This window comes from Osmia lignaria, chromosome 8 (genome assembly GCF_051020975.1).
Source record: "Osmia lignaria lignaria isolate PbOS001 chromosome 8, iyOsmLign1, whole genome shotgun sequence".
Taxonomy (NCBI): domain Eukaryota; kingdom Metazoa; phylum Arthropoda; class Insecta; order Hymenoptera; family Megachilidae; genus Osmia; species Osmia lignaria.
Window position 1 is genome coordinate 7019724 of NC_135039.1, and position 19677 is coordinate 7039400.

A 19677-nucleotide genomic window follows, 5' to 3' on the forward strand; every position below is an offset into this window, starting at 1 on the left:
TTTTGTGCGGCACTGTATGTTGTCAATAATGAAATATTCTAAATAACTTTTCCCGATACGTGTACCTATCTGTGGTTCGGTTTTCAGTTTCCGAGAAATTCACTAAGGGTAAAGTTATTATAGATAATACACGGCAGCTGACGTATACGTACTCGTATAGGCGGAATTCAATGTAGTAGTAGTCACAGTTTTTCGCGAACAACTCGGAAACTAAGCGAATCCGATATATATATAGGTTAGAGGAAAAAAGTTTCTCAAAATATTAACTTTCACAACATATTAAAATACATATTATTGAAATCGAAGAGGAAGCACCTTTTCTACAACTTCACTTTCCGAAAAACTACTGTTACTACCCCAATGAATCCTGCACTGTTTCTCTACTGTTTCTACAAGCAACTGCTCATTTACATATAGTATTTACGTGTAAAAAACAGGTAAACTTAAACATCAAATTCAATCAAGTTCGATGATTTCGAATTTTAATCTACGTAGTTGGTTAGAATATTCATTTAGGCTAAATTAGCCTAATTCAATGATCAGGTTAAGTTAGGTTATATTAATATCCTATGTAAGAGTACCGCCAGTTTGTCGCGAATATCTCGAAAACTAAAGCCGAGTGACGGTAATATGCATAAGGGAAAGTTGCTCCAAGGTGATTGAAGTTGGATCCCTTTTTATAAACATTCACAATTAATAATTAATAAAATAATAGCGTGTAGTTATGCTGTTAACCCGGACATAGTGCATAATTTTTTATTCGTATTATTTTTGGTAATTAGGTATGCATAAAAGAGGCTGCCTCACCGATCTTGATGAAATAAAAATATTGACACCTGATATGGGTAACGATAGAACGTTTGTTACGGTCTTTGCAACTGTAATATTATACAAATTTATTTAAAGGAAACCTTTTCATCTTTCTAGGAACCATATTTTTATTATAATTAGAACTATTTTTAACTATAAAAATGAAACATTGTAACCCCACATGTCCTGACTTTTGGTTGGAAAAACATTCTGAATTACAAAAAATATGAATCATTTGAAAGTACTCATAGAAAGCTTATATACTTAAGTTCTTATTACACTAACAGAGGCAACAAGTAAAGACAAGAAATAAAGTAAAAATAATTGTAAATCGCTCTCCTGTAAACCTAGGATAAACTAGTTACAATGTTGTTCGTATTAGGTGTCGATATGTTGTAAAATTCAACATTTCGAACAATCCCGCCTTAAGAACGTGACGGGGAACTGTGACTTTACTTGTATCTTGTATTGTTACAGGTGTGAAATGCGTCGCGATATTGCGAGTTGCCTTGCGAGCGATTTTCTTGTCTGTCAGTCACACCGGATGTCTTATAACTCCTGTAACACCCGGAAATGTGGGGTTGTTGGGGTGATTCTGACCAACTTTTTCCTTTACCAAAATGTTGGTTGAAGCTTTGTTTTTAAATTATTAACGAAAAACATTGGCCAATTAGCACGCGTAGAGCGTCCGCTCAACCACGAGAGCGTTGGTTCTCAACCACGCTCGGTCGTGGTCGTGGACAAATGCACTGGCGCAGCGTGGGTATCGGGGGAGTCGTGCGACAAATGTTACATCGTCTTAAATTAAAAACAATGTGGAATTATTCGTTATTCATGACCACGACCGAGCGCGGTTGATAATTGGCCAGTGTTTTTCGTTAATAATTCAAAAACGAAGCTTCAACCAACATTTTGGTAAAGGAAAAAGTTATTCAGAATCACTCCAGCAAACCCCCATTTCCAGGTGTTACAGGAGTTATGAGACACCCCGTATTGGTGTCTGTGGCTCACCACTATTTGCGTGTAAACGCTTACGCGGAAATTAATATTTACCTTGTTATTCTTATTTTTAAGTTATATAATAAACTTAACAATATTAAATAGTTAAAAGTTATATTATTTTTGTTTCTATACTAGTTTTTAAATATCAGTATCGTCAAAATTAAGATTTTGAAAATTTCTGTTTCTTCAACATCGTCATTTTCCCTACAAAAACCTGATTTGATCGCGAGTGTACGTATACACATCTGTGGTAATGTGTGCATAAGCACGCAATCATCGTTTATTTACTGTTTCTATAAACAACAGCGTGCCGGTGCTATGCAGACTCCCGGTTTTACGTGTTTTTCGCTCGAATCTTTTAATGTTAATAACTAGAAAATAAAGCCGCGAACGCTATTTCGTTATTCTTGATTCTCGTCTCACCTATTATTGAACACCTTGTATAACGGATGAACTTAAAGATTAAACTTGACTCAATAAATTCAATATCTTTTAATTATGGTTTGCGTGACTGGCCGCCTTGCGCCGGGATATTAGTCTAGCCCAGAGGAGATCTAGAAATTGCACGCAAGGGAACTTGAGCGCTGTTGAACTTGTTATTGGGTATCGTTGTCTCTACTACTACGATTTATCGATCTGCGATCGGTAGTGCGATCTCCTCGCTTTTAAAAGACTCTCATTGGTCGAGATAAATAGGCTCCTACAGCAAAGAGTAGGTATAACAAGAGGCGACACTCTGAGAGAGAACCTACTTGTAGAAAGAGACAAAAAGTAAAACAACTCATTTAAATGTCCATTCGGTAATCTTCCATTCCGATCACACGAAGTCCCATGAGAATAATGGCCGATGTAGTTACAACACGGTGCAAGAAATCTCGTACTCGCATGCGAGCTCGTATCGTGTATATATGTACAGGGTGTAAAAAAATTAAATGTCACGACCTATATGGGGTGATTCTACACCTCTGGATCGGTGGAGATCTGTTAAAGAAAGCGACCGCAAAATTGACCTTGACCCCTAATTTCATGGTCAAACTTTTTTATTGGCTTCTCGTATAGTGCTCATCGAGGGGATAAAAAGTCTGAAAGGAACCATGTGCCGGAAATCAACCCTTCTCCTAGAAAAAAGCCGTCAAAGTTTCCATATACCATAATGCATTAAACGTTGAGTCGCCCGGTACCCCTCTGCAGTGATCTTGGCGCGGCAGTCTCGCGTATCACTCGAGTTTCATACTATAGGACAATTCTTGAATTTCAATCACAATGCCAGCATATAGGAAGGGTAAATTCTAAGAGAGCATATTTAAAAAGACAAAATAACGACTGCGTGTAAAAGAAAATAAAAGAAAATAACTGCGATGTGTTAACGAACTGTGAAATGATAAAACTAAACATTCATCTTGCGTTTATATTCGAAGTACAAAACTTCAGTGAATTAAATTCATTCTTATTTTCTTTTACACACAGTAGTTATTTTGTCTTCTTAAATATGCTCTCTTAGAATTTACCCTTCCTATATGCTGGCATTGTGATTGAAATTCAAGAATTGTCCTATAGCATGAAACTCGAGCGATACGCGAGACTGCCGCGCTAAGATCACTGGAGAGGGGTACCGGGCGACTCAACGTTTAATGCATTATGGTATATGGAAACTTTGACGGCTTTTTTCTAGGAGAAGGGTTGATTTCCGGCACATGGTTCCTTTCAGACTTTTTATCCCCTCGATGAGCACTATACAATAAGCCAATAAAAAAGTTTGACCTTGAAATTAGGGGTCAAGGTCAATTTTGCGGTCGCTTTCTTTGACAGATCTCCACCGATCCAGAGGTGTAGAATCACTCCATATAGGTCGTGACATTTAATTTTTTTACACCCTGTACACGTTTCACGTGCGTGCACGCGTATTAGCACGCACGAGCACGAATCGGTTCACAACATGTTGGAAATTTGGCGAGCTCTCGTTGGTGACTCGCACGAAAATGAATTTGGGAAAAACGACAGGCCAGGCAGGTTTTCTTAAGGGAAAGTTCTTTAACATGGGGGTGTTGTAAACAAAATGGTATACAGTGGCCGAAATAATGTTAGGTTCACCTTATTTTTCTGGCATCAAATAATATCTGATGTAACATTTTTCATTTTGTTTATCATAATTTATTTTTCCTAAGATAATTAGGAGAAAACATAATTTAGTTTAGAAATAAACATAGTTTCACTTTTAAGAATTATGTCCACTCATTCACATTATCGAATCTAAAGTAATTGTTACCACAATTATTGAAACAAACGCTAGTGAAACAATAGCAAGCATTGTCATATATTTCCGAGCATGAAAAATAAGAAATTTTTATTCTGTCTGTCATGTCGTCGTGAACGTTGAAACATCATCTCTGCAAGAATGTCAAAGTGGAACGATAATCAAATGATGACTTTTCTGCATCTGTATGAATCACACCCCTGTCTATGGAGATCTGATTTATCAGATTACAAAAATCGTGACAAACGGCAGAGTGCGTTGGAAAGTATCGTGGCTGAAATGAATATACCGAATTTTACATTCGTCGATTGTAAAAATAAAATTAAAAATCTGCGTTCTCATTATTGTAAAGAACTCAAAAAAAATAACAAATTCAATAAAAAGTGGTGCTGGAAGCGTTGAACTGTATAAACCTTCGTTACCATGGCCACTTTTAACACAAAAAAACAGTATCAAATTTGGAGGTAAGTAATTTATTTCACAAAAATTTATTAACTGACTTAAAAAAAGAGGTTTTCTGTTTCATTTCTTTGTATATATGTATACATATTCGTAATTAACTGAAAATTGATACAAAAAATGATGAAAGAATAAAAGAAAATAACAATAAATGAATTAACTTCAAATACTAATTTATTATAATCATCAAACAGATGTCGTCAAGAAAAACAGATATCGTTAATTAATCATTTTTAGTTGCCACGGCACTGCACCAACTCCATTAAAATATTCACAATACTCGTTTCGAATATTTATTGCGTGTCTTGCTGGATTATGTGCAAACCGATCTGCATGTACACTTGTTAATCCCCGTGTGATTTGTCTCCAATGACCCGAGATAATTTGTCCAAACTCTGTGTCTTCTCTGTTCACAATTTCTCGAAGCCAATAATTTTCATTTTTGCATCTTCGAAGCCAATTGTGCAATTGTGAACATGCAGAAAATATAATTTTTTCAACCTTTTCTGGTTGAAGTTTAATATCGTTTTCAAATATTCTAAACCGCGCTGTCAAAATACCAAACGCATTTTCAATAATACGTCTGACTCTGCTAAGTCGATAATTGAAAACCTTTTCCGAGATACTTAAGGGCACAGACTCCTTCTGCCATGGCCTGTATGCGTGCGCTCACACAATCAACGGAAAGCATGCACGTATATGCCATGCGTGAGAGAGACACTCGATTTCGTAGATTTCGTTTTTCGTCTCGATAATTGCACAAATGAAATTTTCGCGGGTACAGCACCCACGGGTGGACTTCACCACAGGGTGGTCTGGTCCGTTTGAACGCTAATAAACACCATACGTTGAGAAAAATGATATTTTCGACACTGTAAGATTGAGACAGACGATGTTGTAGGCAAACAACATGGCTGCCGAATGCTGCGTTCGGCTGCATTTTAGCAAATATTGGACGATTTAATGGTTTTTTCACCCATAGCACACCAGACCACCCTTCCTTGAACTAGCACAATGTCACTGAAATTCGACTTTTCACAATTTATCACTTCTGGAAGACGTAAAACGAAATTTACGATTTGCACGCATCAGACGTCAAATAGACGGAAGAATAGTTCACTGATTTTCCGTCAGAGGCATTGATGGTATATTTGACCACGTTATCATCGGGGTCGATAAAAACAGAAATCAGTCGATAAATGTAAATTCTAATTTGACACCACAAACAGCTACGCGAATATAGTCAGAAGTATGGCATAGTTGCCGCATCGTATTAAGACTTCTGTCACGCTGTTGCCACATCTGTTACAATTGCAACAGGCTCGAGCCGATTTTGATTCCTGCCAGACATAGAAAAGAATAGGACGCTCGAGAGAGAAAGAGGTTCGAGAATGAAACAATACATGTACTAATGTGTGCATCCATCAAACTTTTTTATTCATATTTATAATCATGTATTTTTCATCAATTAAATTACAGATAGAATACTTGAAATGGTATGCCAGAAAAATGAATTATAAAACTTGCACCATATACAGTGAAAACTCGATAAATGTACATAATTATTGCCGGTCCACTCCGCAACTGTTATGGAATAGGAGAATCATTTTTCAAATTTGATTGCCTAGTCAGTAAACACTGATTAGAAAGAGTCAGTAGCTAAAGACGAAAGAGGGACTAAAACCGGGATTTATTGCCTTCATTTAAATGCCCCGTGTCAATGTGACCATACTAATGCACAGAATAAAGTTTTTTATTTTAATAAAAATTTCACTATCATGTGGAGAAGATTTTTCTGATTAAAATGAAGTTAAACACAATATAAATTGGTCAACATTTAATACCATAATATTGGGTTAAATGTTGTGCTTGTGAGTCTTTCTCTCTTTGTTTATCCTTCTTGCGCTATCCTTTTCTATGTTCGGAAACATCAAAGAACGGCGGATTCGTGGTGCTGGTAGGGGTAGAATGAATGAAATAATACACATAACGTAAGTACGCGGCCATAAGACTTATAGGAATGAAAACTACCTGACATAATAATTTCAAGAAGGGAATAAGAAATAAAGAAATTAATAATGAATTTTAATATAATTCTGTCACACTTAGACTGGGACACTCTGTATATGCAGGTACAATTATATTAAAATTCATTATTATATTTCAAATGAAAAAGATTTCAATAACACGTGGCTGGAGTGGCTGTCATGGGAATCGACGATGTAGACGGCGCGGAGAAAGAAGAGGCATTTTTTATATTTATTGATTATATTTCAATCGATAAATATTGTATATTACAGATCAATTTACATGTCTTTATTTTTCATTTCTTTCCTGAAATTATTAATGCCATATAGTTTTTATTCCTATAAGTCTTATAGTCGCATACGTTATGTGTATTACAAAGTCTCATCGAATCTGTCGTAGCGTGTGACTATATTTACGCCGATCGGCCCTACGTTGTTTCATTCATTATACTCCTTCTCTCTCTCTCGCGCTGTCCTTTTCTATGTCCGCCAGGAATCAAAATCTCGCTCGGCTCGAGCAAATTCATTTTGCTAGATGGTCACAGATGCGGCAACACCGCGATAGAACTCTCAAATGATGTGATTTGGCAACTATGCCACCTCACTTTCGTTTCTTATTCTGCATAATGACGTTAGATGTCACACCGTCAAATGTCGAATTTCTCAATTATGTGTTTTCACGATTGCCCGATTCTTTCCAATGGCGCTTACATCGATTCGGAGGAGGCCTCGAAGGAGTCTCTGCCCTTAAATCTCTTTTTTCGTAAGGCTTCATTATTCGGCTTGTCAACGGGAATGCATCATCCGCAACTATTATTCCATTTTTCGGAATACTCAGGCTGTTTTCGGCGAGAGCTGTGTAAAAGCTAGAATTACGAAAAATTCCACCATCTGAAAAGCGACCTTTAGCTCCAACATCTATATGTATATGTAAATCGATAGTCATCGTCCACAAGCGCCATTAGTACTATACTGTACTTTCCTTTATAATTATAATAATCTGATCCACTGCTGATGGGCAAAATTATATTTACATGTTTTCCATCTAAAGCGCCAATTACGTTTGGAAAATTCCAACGATGTTCGAATCCGCGTTGAATACGCTCCCATTTCTCAAACGTAGAGGGGTACCTGTAATAAAGTAACATATTAAATATGATAAGAATATATATTTTTCATTTTTAGATTGTTGATCACATAAATGTTACTGAAGACGACGAATGAAACCAAATAAAAAACGTTTCAAATCATGCTACAATTGTTGATCTAACAGCATCAAATGAAACAGATGTTAATGTTTTGGAGGAACCAGTAACCCAAGCTGGGACTATGTTTCAGCAACAATCAACGAGCCGTGAATTAACTATTTAATCACAACCATAATTTTCTGGACACTCTAGTTCAAGAAACAAAAAAAGCAAAAGAGATAGTGACGAAGCTGATGAAAAATTTCTATCATCAGCCCTACATAGATTAGAAGCTATTTGAATCAATGCAATCGCGACGTCGAAAGAAACCGAATTTGATATATTCGGACAAAGCATTGCTGCGCAATTATAATATACCGTTGGAAGATGCGCTTCAATTGCAGTTGGAAATCCAACAGTTAATTACTAGAAAGCGTATAAATTATCGTATGCATACGATAGCAAATAGCCCTTCTCAAAACAGTCATTTTTAGCTCCCTTTCCTAATTATGCAATGAGCAATACACCAGGAACTGCCAGCACTACTTCCGATTTTTCTCAAGATTCTATCGATGATTCTATATCCTATTTTCAATTACTTTAATTTTAAATATTTATCAAAATGTTAAGAAATATTAAAATATTAATGTTATTTATATCATAATATTCATCAAATGAAACAATACATAAATATTATCATATATTTTTTATACTTACCTGTAAATATTCTTTCAAAACTGTTGTCAAGGCATCACAAACTTCAGGTATAAAACGGGATATTGTAGTACTTGGCACTCGAAACAGATACATCAAACTACTAATTGAGTCACCCGAATATAAATAATAACGTAATTTGAGTTTCTAATTTGAGTTTTGATGACAGAGGGTCACGCATATTTGTCCACTTTTTTTCCCACACTGTTTTTTTCCTTTTTTTTTGTTTGTTTGTATTAACTTTTTAATCATATAATCACTCAACATGACGCTAACTACAGCAACACCTTCATTCACAGAGTCCATTTTAAGTACTGAGCTCGAAACGCATTGGAACATCCGATTTATTTCTCGAACCATTTCAACACTTTCACGCATGCAAGTTTCGATATGCGAGCCTTTTCACGCACAAGATTTCTCGCAGCGTGTAGGCTGATTGGACGCGCCCCACTTCAGCTCACACGTACTGTATGCCGATGCGATGTTGGCGAGGCTGAGGAATGCGGGTACGATTGGTCGTCGTCGATAAGTCACACCTCACGCACACGTATTCTAGATAGTCCCGCACTATTGGCCGATGCGATCACACACTAATCGCGTCACCTGACAAAGAAAAAAATGAGAGTTTGCGGCAAAGCGAGATGGTACGAAGTCAGCGTTGCGGCGAACTTTGAACGGCAAGGATCAAACGTGGGGACCGGGCGGAGCGTGCCAAGTGTTCCCTTTGCCCCTGTGCCGTCCCTCTCGCCAACTTCTCATCGGTCTATAGTACTTTCGGTCGTGACGTATGATTGGTCGAAGTGATCACATCTACTCATTAGTCAGTGGTTGGTATCGAATTTGTAAATATTGTAATGTCCTTTAAATATATTATCCAAAACCTTCTCTCATCTTATTGTACAATTATGTACCTAATTAATGTTTAAATACATTTCTAATACTATCATTTTATTATATTTCCTATTTTTCCATTTCTCAATAATGTAAAATTAATGTAAATACTTCGATTAATAGTATACAAAAAAATTGACGACGCAAAAAGGTTTACAATTATTAGAGTGTAACGTCCCCAGTCATAACTTCATTTTCGTCTTTCGCTATTCCAATGAGGTCTCGCTCTGGAATCCACGAAGCATCAGCGTTTTCTCGCCCGGCAACACCCGCGGCACAAAGTCAGAGAACTTGCGGAATTCGATGGCGAAAACCTTTACTAGCAGATTTCCGCAAGCAACGAGCGTGATCTACTCCCCTTTTGGGAGTATAAGACGCTGGTACAACGCAGATCCGGCTGTTCCTTGATAGCGTGAATCAGGGACGAAGTATTGTCCGTTCGCGACCAGCACTAGACGCGCGTCCTTAGCTCCTCGAAACCTGGAAGATCATTAATAGATGTGCTCGGCCGACGGTCAAACACGAGTGTATCGCCGTGGTCTGAACTGCCAGACTCATAATTGGACCAGTTCCAGGAGTGCACCCGTGTGCTGTGCACGGTCACTACTAACCGCTTGTATCTTCCAAGGTCGAGTCGTAGCCACGCGCCGCGAGTCTAGTGTCGTACCGATTCGCGACAGTCAGCAAAGAGCGAGACCTAGTGTGAGTGAACGATAAGTGTGAGATACGAGAACGAACAGGCGATATCTAACACCTGAAGTCAGCGAAGGGTTTATAACAACAACGCTAGAATATATATATATATATTTTGGATACCTATATGTATGTACCCTGAGTTGCATTTAACTTGTCGCAGTGAAGTTGGCTACAAATTCACTAACACATTCACGCCGCGTCGGTGAGACGATGGGCGAGATAGATTCACCGACGCGGCGTGAATGTGTTAGTGAATTTGTAGCCAACTTCACTGCGACAAGTTCAATGCAACTCGTCAGTGTACTAAGATCATTGAACGCCTATCCTGTAGCCCCTTTTATCCGCAAGGTAGGTCAAGGTGCGCTTTAGCGCTTGGGGAAATTTCCAAAAGGCCCTCCCACTCTAGGTGGATGAGAGTCTATATATAGGGGTTTTAGCACACGAGGAATCGATTGAGACTAATTACAGAGCTGGATCTCTAACCGTTTCTGGGATACAGGTAACTAGTAGTTAGCTCGTAAACTAGACTTAACTAGAGATAATTATCACAAATGACATCATAAATTGATTCTCGAAGGCTACTCCACCTAACCCAACTTAACCTAACCTTTTTTTTTTTTTTAATTTGCCACATGGGAAATACAGTTACGTACGCTCGGAGCAGCCTCTTTCGCACTATTCGGCTAAAAGACGTCCGGGCCACCCACGAGTGGCGGCATCCTATCCACTAAAACCCCTCCCCCGTGTGGAGGTGTACTTCCAAAAACCCTCCCCTCCTCACTAGGGCAGCTAAACTTCGGATTAATAGTAATTGAGGGACGAGAAAAACTAATATCAAAATCAAAGAATAAAAAGTTTTAAAATTTGAACTAAAGTTGAGCGCTTAAGAGCTGGTGGAAGAATGACGAGTGAGCATTCTGGTTCTGCTGAGGGAGCACGCGAGGAAGCAAGAGACCCTCCGAGGGAGCAAGAGAGCCATTGAGCAGCCATACTCTCTTCTGCGTATGCGCAATCTGATTTTCAAGCCGAATATGAGTATATTTCATATATGTATCTCGAGAACGGTTTATTTGCCGGACTTGAAAATGGTCTTGTCCCTCAGTTACTATAAATCCGAAGTTTGGCTAGGGTGGGAGAGGCCTTTCGGAAGTACACCCGAGATTATCATGAAATAAAAGTATTACATCCAATTCATTCAAACTTCCTGCTCGTTGATATAACCCATTTAAAGGGACAACGAATCGACTTGAAAGATGCCGCCGTAAGTGGCGCCTCTTGTTATAGCTCCTCTTTGCCTAGATGTTCGTAACAGTGCACGCATGCAAATACGGGAGTCAATTCCCAGTTTGTGAGCCCCTTATCGAGTTTAACTTAAGCTAATTCACTGATCCGCTAATTATTAACCAGTTTATTGTTTCTACAATTTTACTATGTATGCCATATATTCATATACCATAACAAGCTGGCTAGCTACATTATCATTGGAATAGGTTAGGTTAAATTAGAGCAGTATTTCAATCACCATTAGGCGACCGGTTACACAAGTCATAATTCAAGATCATTGAAATCAGTTGTGTTTGATTCCTAAGTTCACCCGTTATCTAGACTGGTTGCTGGTCCTATGCTGTTGTTTATAGCAACACCAGATGAGCGATTAATGTATGTACTGTCACGGTCTGGTCTACACGTATAAGCGAAATTCGACGTAATAGTATAGTAATAGTATATAGTAATATCGACAACTAATTGTAAGAGTCCGACATTTCTGTAAGAGAGAAAAGTTCAAAAAATTCAAAATGTAAAATTTTACAACATACAGTGGCTCGGAAAAGTATTTGGACACTCTTTAAAACAAAACACCCTATTTAAAATTGGACCAAATGAGTTGAGGTTTTTTGAGAAGTTACACAAATTAATTTACTAACAATAAGATATATGCTTTCGTCGTTTTAAAAAATTACGTTCTTAGGCGAAAAGTCACGATTTTCGGAAATTTTAATTACTTGTAACTTCTAAGTGCACTGATCGATCTCGTTGATATTTTCAGCATACACATAACTTATTTGAATCTACAAAAGACATATTTTAAATTTTCATTATAGGCTCACAGAAAAAAGTTGAAAAATTACCCTTCACTATTTTCTTTTACGATTTCAACAAATTGTAATCTTTTAAAACGGCAAAAGCACATATCTTAGTAAATTAATTTGTACAACTTCTCAAAAAATGATGTATTCTGTTTTAAAGAGTGTCCGAATTACTTTTCTGAGCTACTGTATTTCAAAATCGTCGAAATCAATGAAGGAGTAGCTAATCTGCAAATTCACCATTATGATAAACTTAAGTGGATGCCGCAATCCTCTTCGCTCCCTCTACCACTTTTTCATGGAATGGTTCGGAAATTCGTCTTCCGAGGGTTAATAAAGAGTTGTGTCCAGATTAGTGGTCATATTAATTTCAATTTAAGAAATAGCTACATGGGTATTTATTAACGTAATCAAGTTTAGTTTGTACACAAAATCAGTAATGATATGCTTACGCCTAATCTTGTTTATATTTCTCGATATTATCCTTTATTTCTTGTGGTTCATTATAAGTGCCAAGAAGATAAATTGTAATTATAACAATAATCAACTATATGAATAATATTGTATAATTATTGTACTCTGGTATGGAATCTTTTATGTTTTATTTTGACACGTTAAATGATATCCTTAATTATATCCTTTTGCTTCTCACCAATAATCCTGAAAAAGAATTAAAATTCATATGTTACCAGTATATTAATTATATACTTACGTGCACATGCATGTACACTTCTTTAACTTGAGTCTGTACTACTATAAAATGTAGATACTTAGATACGTGTACATACAGAATGTTAATTAGCGTGGTACAACATGAAACGATTTCAAGGTGAATATACTGAATAGTGGATCCAACTCCAATGACGTTGATCTTGACGCATATTATAGAGGTCACTCTTCTGAGTAACTTTTCCTTATAACTTAACCGTCGGTCATTGTTTATTAAAAAGTTATCAATAAAGAAAGATTGAAAAATGTACCGTCATTTTTCCAAAAATCTGAATCTCTTTCGCATGAAGTGTTGGTATATTAGTTATACAGGATGGTTCGTAACTGGTGGTACAACTGGATATACAGTAAAGACTCGATAAGTGTTCGAATGGATCTATCTATTAAGCGTTCGCGGTTTATCCCCATCACTGGGGGGTTCCACCATGCAGCAAACACAGGAGCAATATGACACGTCGCGGCTTTCCTTTGAAGATCTATATGTCGCATTCATATCGGTGAAACAAATTAATGCAGTGATGAAATTTTTTTATTTTTTATTTTTTCTTAATAACAATTTCATTAATATATTGATAAGATTTTCCTGATTAAAATGAGACCAAACACAATACGGTTATAATAATTTTAATTAATCTGAATAATCTTAAAATAATCTTATGTTTTATATCTTCCTGCAACTTCATATGCTTGTTTGTAACATCTTCTGTACTTTTTTACAGTATGTACATATAATTTTGTAATTACTAGTGGAACGCCCCGTCCTATGCACGGGGAATTAATCAGTTAACATATAAATCAGTTAAAATATAAATTTGACTTTGCCCACCATCCACCCTAAGCTTCAATTCCATGATATTAAACCAAATGAAAGTTTTAATTAAAAACTTTGTTGTAAACTACATTGTGTTGTAAAAATGCATCAATTTGATTTGTTAGAAAATTTGTTGCGCAGGATCCGCTATTAGTTTATGGAAACGGTGACCCTTGTGCAGTTCTAAATCGTAAGAGATAGACATGCCCAGTAAATTTTTACAAAGAAAGTAATCAAAGAAAAAGTAGTCGAAGCACCCACAATGATGACGTAATTAGTTTTTATGTATCCCTTAAAAAGTGTCCCTTAATAAGAGTTTTACTGTATGTACTATCATTGTAAGAGTACACATATAATATTTTTCTGCCTTGTTTTCGAGCATGCGTACAACGTCTCAGCGTAACTCACGGACATGTTTCTGCGTTATATGTATATATGATTTGTAATTTATTGTAGGAATGAATAATTTGAATCAGAAAAATTTCATGTAACATTTAATAACATTTTTATTTAGCAAACATAATGTATAAATAAAAAGATGTCTTTGTTGTATTAGTGTTGTTTCACCGATATGTAAACATTTAATTTTTTACGACCATCTCGACTCTCAGTACACCTCTTTTCTCCTTTATCAAACTGTCTCTTTCTACGTTCGTCGACATCGGTAAAATACAAACGATTTGCAGAATCGAATCTTCTGTTCTCTAAATGTTCGTCGTCGGTCTCAAATTCTGAACACTTATCGAGTTTTTCTGTAGGAAAATTCTACGAATAAAAAATGAGTCGAAAAAGAAGAATACAATTTTTTTATCCTACCCTTCGTTTTCGAGTAATTCTACTCTAAAGTTTTACCAAGCAGTGTATGTTTGTCAGATTCGACTGTGTATTGAAATAATGGAAAATCTTTTGAACAATTTTTTAAGTAATAAAATTTCAATGCACTTCATGATATTAGAAATGTTTATAAACACAAGCATTGACAATAGTACTTACATACCTTTGACAATAGACTACTATCAGATAAGACTGGTAAGTCAAGTTTTACTTAAATGTATTATGCTAGATAAAACTTTAAAGTTCATTTTCTCGAAAAGAAAACATCGGACGAACAAAATTTTATTTCTTTTTCCACCTTATTTAAATAATTTTTTACCATTTTTAGTACAGAAAACGAACGTTGGCGTTGCAATAAGAATATTACTATTGTTAATTATTTTCAAATTAAGATCAAAAGTCGAAGCCAACTTCGATTTATTTATTTTATGCAGTAATTATAAACACTTTTAGGCGACTCCCGCATTTTATCGGGTCGTAGGTTGCCGTCGCCTGAATTAGGATCTTCCTAATAGAAAAAACCTTTCAATTTTGCGCCATTTCCGAAAAGGTTGAAATGTATTTAGTAGTATAGATTTCATTAATAGCTGTCGAGTATTGGTATAAATGAAATAGAAGTTATTTTATACCTTTTAGCGCATTTTGTTAATGAAGCAAAAGGTTTCATTAATAATTGTTACGCAGTTGTATAAACGAAATATAAATTATTTTACACTTTTTAGCAATTTTTAGCGGAACGTGCAGTATTTGTAGGATGCCGTAAGGAGGTTTACCATTCTTATTGGTTAATTGCAATAACGATAATTATAAACGATAATAAGTTCCATACATTTTTGCAACTGGGATCATCGTGGAAATATCTTCTATTAGAAATGAAAGGTTTCATCGCGATCGGTACATTCCTTGCAGAGTAACACTAAGGAATAGGAATGTTGAGATTGTTCCTCTTCGGTAAGTTTTGACAGACGCCCGCCTGGATTTTTCACAGCGCCCGATAACAAACCTTGCTCAAAGAGGAGGTATAACAAGAGAAGAATATATCTCCTCTTTGCAATAATTCTGCAAATGTTTACATAAGTTGTATGCGAGATATTTATTTATTTATTTAAATTGTTTGCATTCACTCAGAATATTGACTAACACTCCTTCGTATTTTTTATGAATTTCGAAAAACAAAGTTACTATAGATTTCTGAAAATACAAGCGTCACGCAATTGGGACGAATTATATCTTAAATTTGGTAAGAGATAGGAAAAAGCTATTGATGTAAATGTTGAGCGGTATGACTTATGAAAAAAATCGTGAGATATCTCACGAAATATTAGTTTTTCAAACATTGTACTATTAGACATAGGCCCGTTAGCGAAATAGAAGAGAGGGAATAGCAGAGAGGGGAAAGAAGGAGATATAGACACGAGCACAGCGGAACGACACGATTTTAGTTACCTATGTTAATTATGTTATGATCGCGAGCGAGTTACGATTCGATATTTTTATGCTTTTTGGGAGAAATAAAAGGTCTTGTGTTAAAGAACTTGAATTTTGATCTCGGTAGCCGAGGCCTCTCCATTTATCAGTCCTAATAGTACCATAGTACTTTTTTATGCAGAATGTTCCAAGGAGTTAATACGAGTAAAAAAAATATGCAATTCTATTTAAATAAAAAGTACATACGCATTTTTTTAGTGCATTGTTGCATTCACGAAGAAAATAAAGTGGTAAAAAAAATAGACATTATCATACCATTCAATTTTTACATGAATAGCTTTTTTCTATCTGTTACCAAATTCAAGATATATCCCGTCCCAATTGCGTAACGCACCCTCTATACTTTTATCAATTAAGAAAACAAAAACGAAAAATCGTGATTACATTCCCACAGACCAGTTCCGCCATTTTGTGGATAATACAGAGCAAGTCGCGTGACAAATTTAGTTCATCTAGTAGTTATAAGGTGGCGTCAAACTAAAAAGACTGCCGATTTGGAATCGTAGCCAAAATCAGGCGTTACCTTGATTACGTCACTCGTCGAACTGTGTCTGCGGTTTCGTTCTTTAGGCATACCGTCGCGGTGCCTCAGGCGAGATGAACGGATTGAATCAGTTTGTAAATAAAAATACTTGAGGTGCTGTGTTGCCTTCTTAGATCGTCTTGCGCGCACGCTTTCAAAATGCATATGGCACGACAGCTGAGAATTAGTTCTTTCAAGTTCGTAACAGAACACGCAAGTGGCTCCACCGGGCCCAACGAAAAAACTGCTGTACTACCGACCTGCCTAATCGGAGAGGTCACGTGCCGTGTCTACCCCTTTTAACCGTTGTTGTAAGAGTATCCTAGTTTCGTTTCATTTTTGGTTTAGCATTATATATAAGTATTCTTTTGTGTAATTCTTATTGATAATATTAAACATAAACTGAAGATTATCGAACCTTTCTTGTTCTTTTTTTATTAATTGACAACTCTTAAAATAAGAAAAAGTAACATCCTATGGATGTTACCATACTAACAAAAGTAATGGCACAGGCCGGAGGTTCGTCGAAAATTCTCTGTAAATCTACCAAATATACGATTTTCTATTTAATTTTTTTGTGAAATATAACTTTGAAGTCTAAGGTTTAAGTATACCATGAATATAATAAGGCAATAATAAAGATGGAAAGATACACATAAAAGTCAGTTTTCAGCGGAACAAAAGTATTGGCACTTGTAACAAATTTTTTACTGTATAGTACTTTAGTTAAATATTTCCAATGTTGGTCACGGGAAGCTCTCCTCGCCCCGGTTCAAAGTGATCGTCATATTTTAGTCGGTACATTTTGCAAAAAAAGGAGAGAAAAAGTGAATATGGAAATTAGAAGAAGAGAGAGAGAGAAAAAAAAAAAAGAATTTCTAAAAGAAAAATTATATGAAATTTTATTCGGAAATAGGGGAAATTATTTTAAAAAGTCGTTTTATTGTGAGAGAGGTGATTAAGCTGTTTTTCGGCAAAGAAAATCTAATAAATATCACAAGATACGGACCAATATCCTTAGAAGCTTACAGATCGTGAAAAAAGAAAAATGGTTAATATAATAAAAAAAGAAATCCTAAAACTACATCGTCAGAAGTAGCTGCAATATTAAAAGACGAATATAGTGTGAAGATACATCCCTTGACAGTACGGAGATCGCTCAGAAATGCTGGGTGTAAATCAAGAGTTGTAAGGTGCAAATACTTATGTATGTACATCACGATACTACATTCTGGGATAAAGTATTTTTTTCAGATGAAAGCAAATTTAACATTTTTCAATGTGATGGTTGGATTTTAGTTTGGCGAAGTCCCAATACAGAATTGGAAGAAAGAAACAGGTGGGGTAATGGTATGGGAGTGTAAGAGCAGAGAAACTAAATTTAGACACAGACTACTAGTCGACTTCCAACACGATAATGATACAGCGAAACATACAGCGTATATCGTTCGTTGGTGGATCATTTTCAATATACCGCTTATGTTACCGACTCTTCCATAATCCCCAGACCTAAATCCGACTCAAAGACACCACATTATATCGAAACAAGAACTGAAGCAAGTGATCTTTGAAGAATGACGGAAAATAGGCCCAGAAATTACAAAAAAACGAGTGCATTCAATATCTAATCGTTTGAAAACAGTAATAGAGAAAAAGGGATTACATACAAGATATTAAATTAATATATTATAATAAATTTCTATTGCAAAATCGTAAGTGTGCCAATACTTTTCTTTCGCTGAAAACTGATCTTTATATGTATCTTACCATCTTGCTTTATTATACTTATGTTTAAGATTGATATAATCTTAAAGAAAATAGAAAAAAAAAAAGAAAAAGAAAATAATATATTTTACAGATTTACAGAGAATTTTATAAATATGAACCTCCGGCCTGTGCCAACACTTTTGTTCGGTACTGTATATGAAGAATAGAATTCGATTTATTTACTTTTGATGTCAAACTGTTACCAAAGGATATTGTATGATTTTCATGAGTAAGCCATGAGGTACCCTCACCTTTCTAAAAGCTCCAAAAATGACTTATTTTCGTAATACATATTAAGTTCAATGAAATTTTTTTTACTGCCATTTTTCATCACAGATAACCTTACATATTAGTTTACATATATTTGACGCACAAAAACCCTTAAAAAACCAGTATGCTTTTATATCATTTTTCGAAATTTGTTAAACTGAAAAGACATCATTTTCTTTTAGGAAGCTTTGGTAACATAATAATTTTGGAGACAAATTAGACGAAGTGATTTCGCAATAAAATGAAATCTGATTCTGTACGTTAATCAACTTGAAAACGTGTCCATCGGACGCTACTCGATTGTTAAGGGTTGAAACAGTTTAAATTATGATTCAGATTTTAGGAAGAAATATAAAATTCGAGCCCACATTACCACCCCTTCCTCCACATGGATTGACAAGTACTTTAAAGTGATGTAAACAAAAATATGTAGTTCCTTTTTAAGAAACAGAACTTGATCATTATACATATCTTTTAAAATAATAACGTAAAAAATTCGTTTTCGTCAAAAAAAAAAAAATACTTTCCATTTAACTATGTAATTTTTATATAAATAATTTTTTTTGTACCATCATTATTTAGTTATGGAATAATGGGATTGGAATACTTGAACGTAGACACCCTGTGTAATTGGAATGCAACTGCGCTACAGGGCTGTAGTATGTTACGTCGGGTCTACATACACTGGATAGAAATGTTCGCGAACAGCAGTGTAAGCCAGGCATTAAAGTAGGATCAAAATTAACAAACTGACTTTAGAATATGAATTCCTAAGAGCTTTTACATTTATAAAAACAATGTTTATAATAAATACAAACTTACACACCCATAACAATTTAGTTTTGCGATAAATAGTATCAAAATTATGATACTAATGAATAAAAAATGGAAACAAGAGAAAATATTCCAGCCTATTATTTTATTTTACGTGGGTCGTTCGGTTGGAACACTGTACGGGCCGGATAAATAACATGACAATAGTACAATTTTAAATAATGTAATGTATTTATTCAATTCAATTATAATGAATAAAATGGAAATAAAATATTTGTGTTTATAAATAAAAAAAGTAAAAAATAAAAGTAGGTCTAATAATTTGAAATATAAGATTTGCATGCAATTAAGGAT

The 19677-nt window shown here is 35.4% G+C and overlaps 2 protein-coding genes across 11 annotated transcripts in view; both read right to left on the reverse strand.

Moving 5' to 3' along the window:
* LOC117611100 (uncharacterized) overlaps positions 1-19677 on the reverse strand; it is a 50380-nt gene that overhangs the window by 21893 nt on the left and 8810 nt on the right. For 6 of the 10 annotated variants that reach the window (XM_034339010.2, XM_034338997.2, XM_034338998.2 and 3 more), the window contains exon 3: positions 12580-12787. The exons of 2 other annotated variants lie outside the window; for them this stretch is intronic. The gene's annotated coding sequence lies outside the window, so the exon portion shown is untranslated. Of the gene's footprint in view, positions 1-12579; positions 12788-12915; positions 13647-15330; positions 15561-19677 lie in introns of those variants that run through there. 2 more of the 10 variants (XM_076689503.1, XM_034339006.2) reach the window with 2 other exon arrangements.
* On the reverse strand, positions 3694-10185 carry LOC143305533 (uncharacterized). The gene is made up of 2 exons (XM_076689563.1): positions 7460-10185; positions 3694-5193 (listed from the first exon to the last, which is right to left on the reverse strand). Exons 1-2 carry the CDS (start codon positions 7698-7700, stop codon positions 4745-4747), a joined length of 690 nt encoding a protein of 229 aa, XP_076545678.1. The 5' UTR covers positions 7701-10185; the 3' UTR covers positions 3694-4744.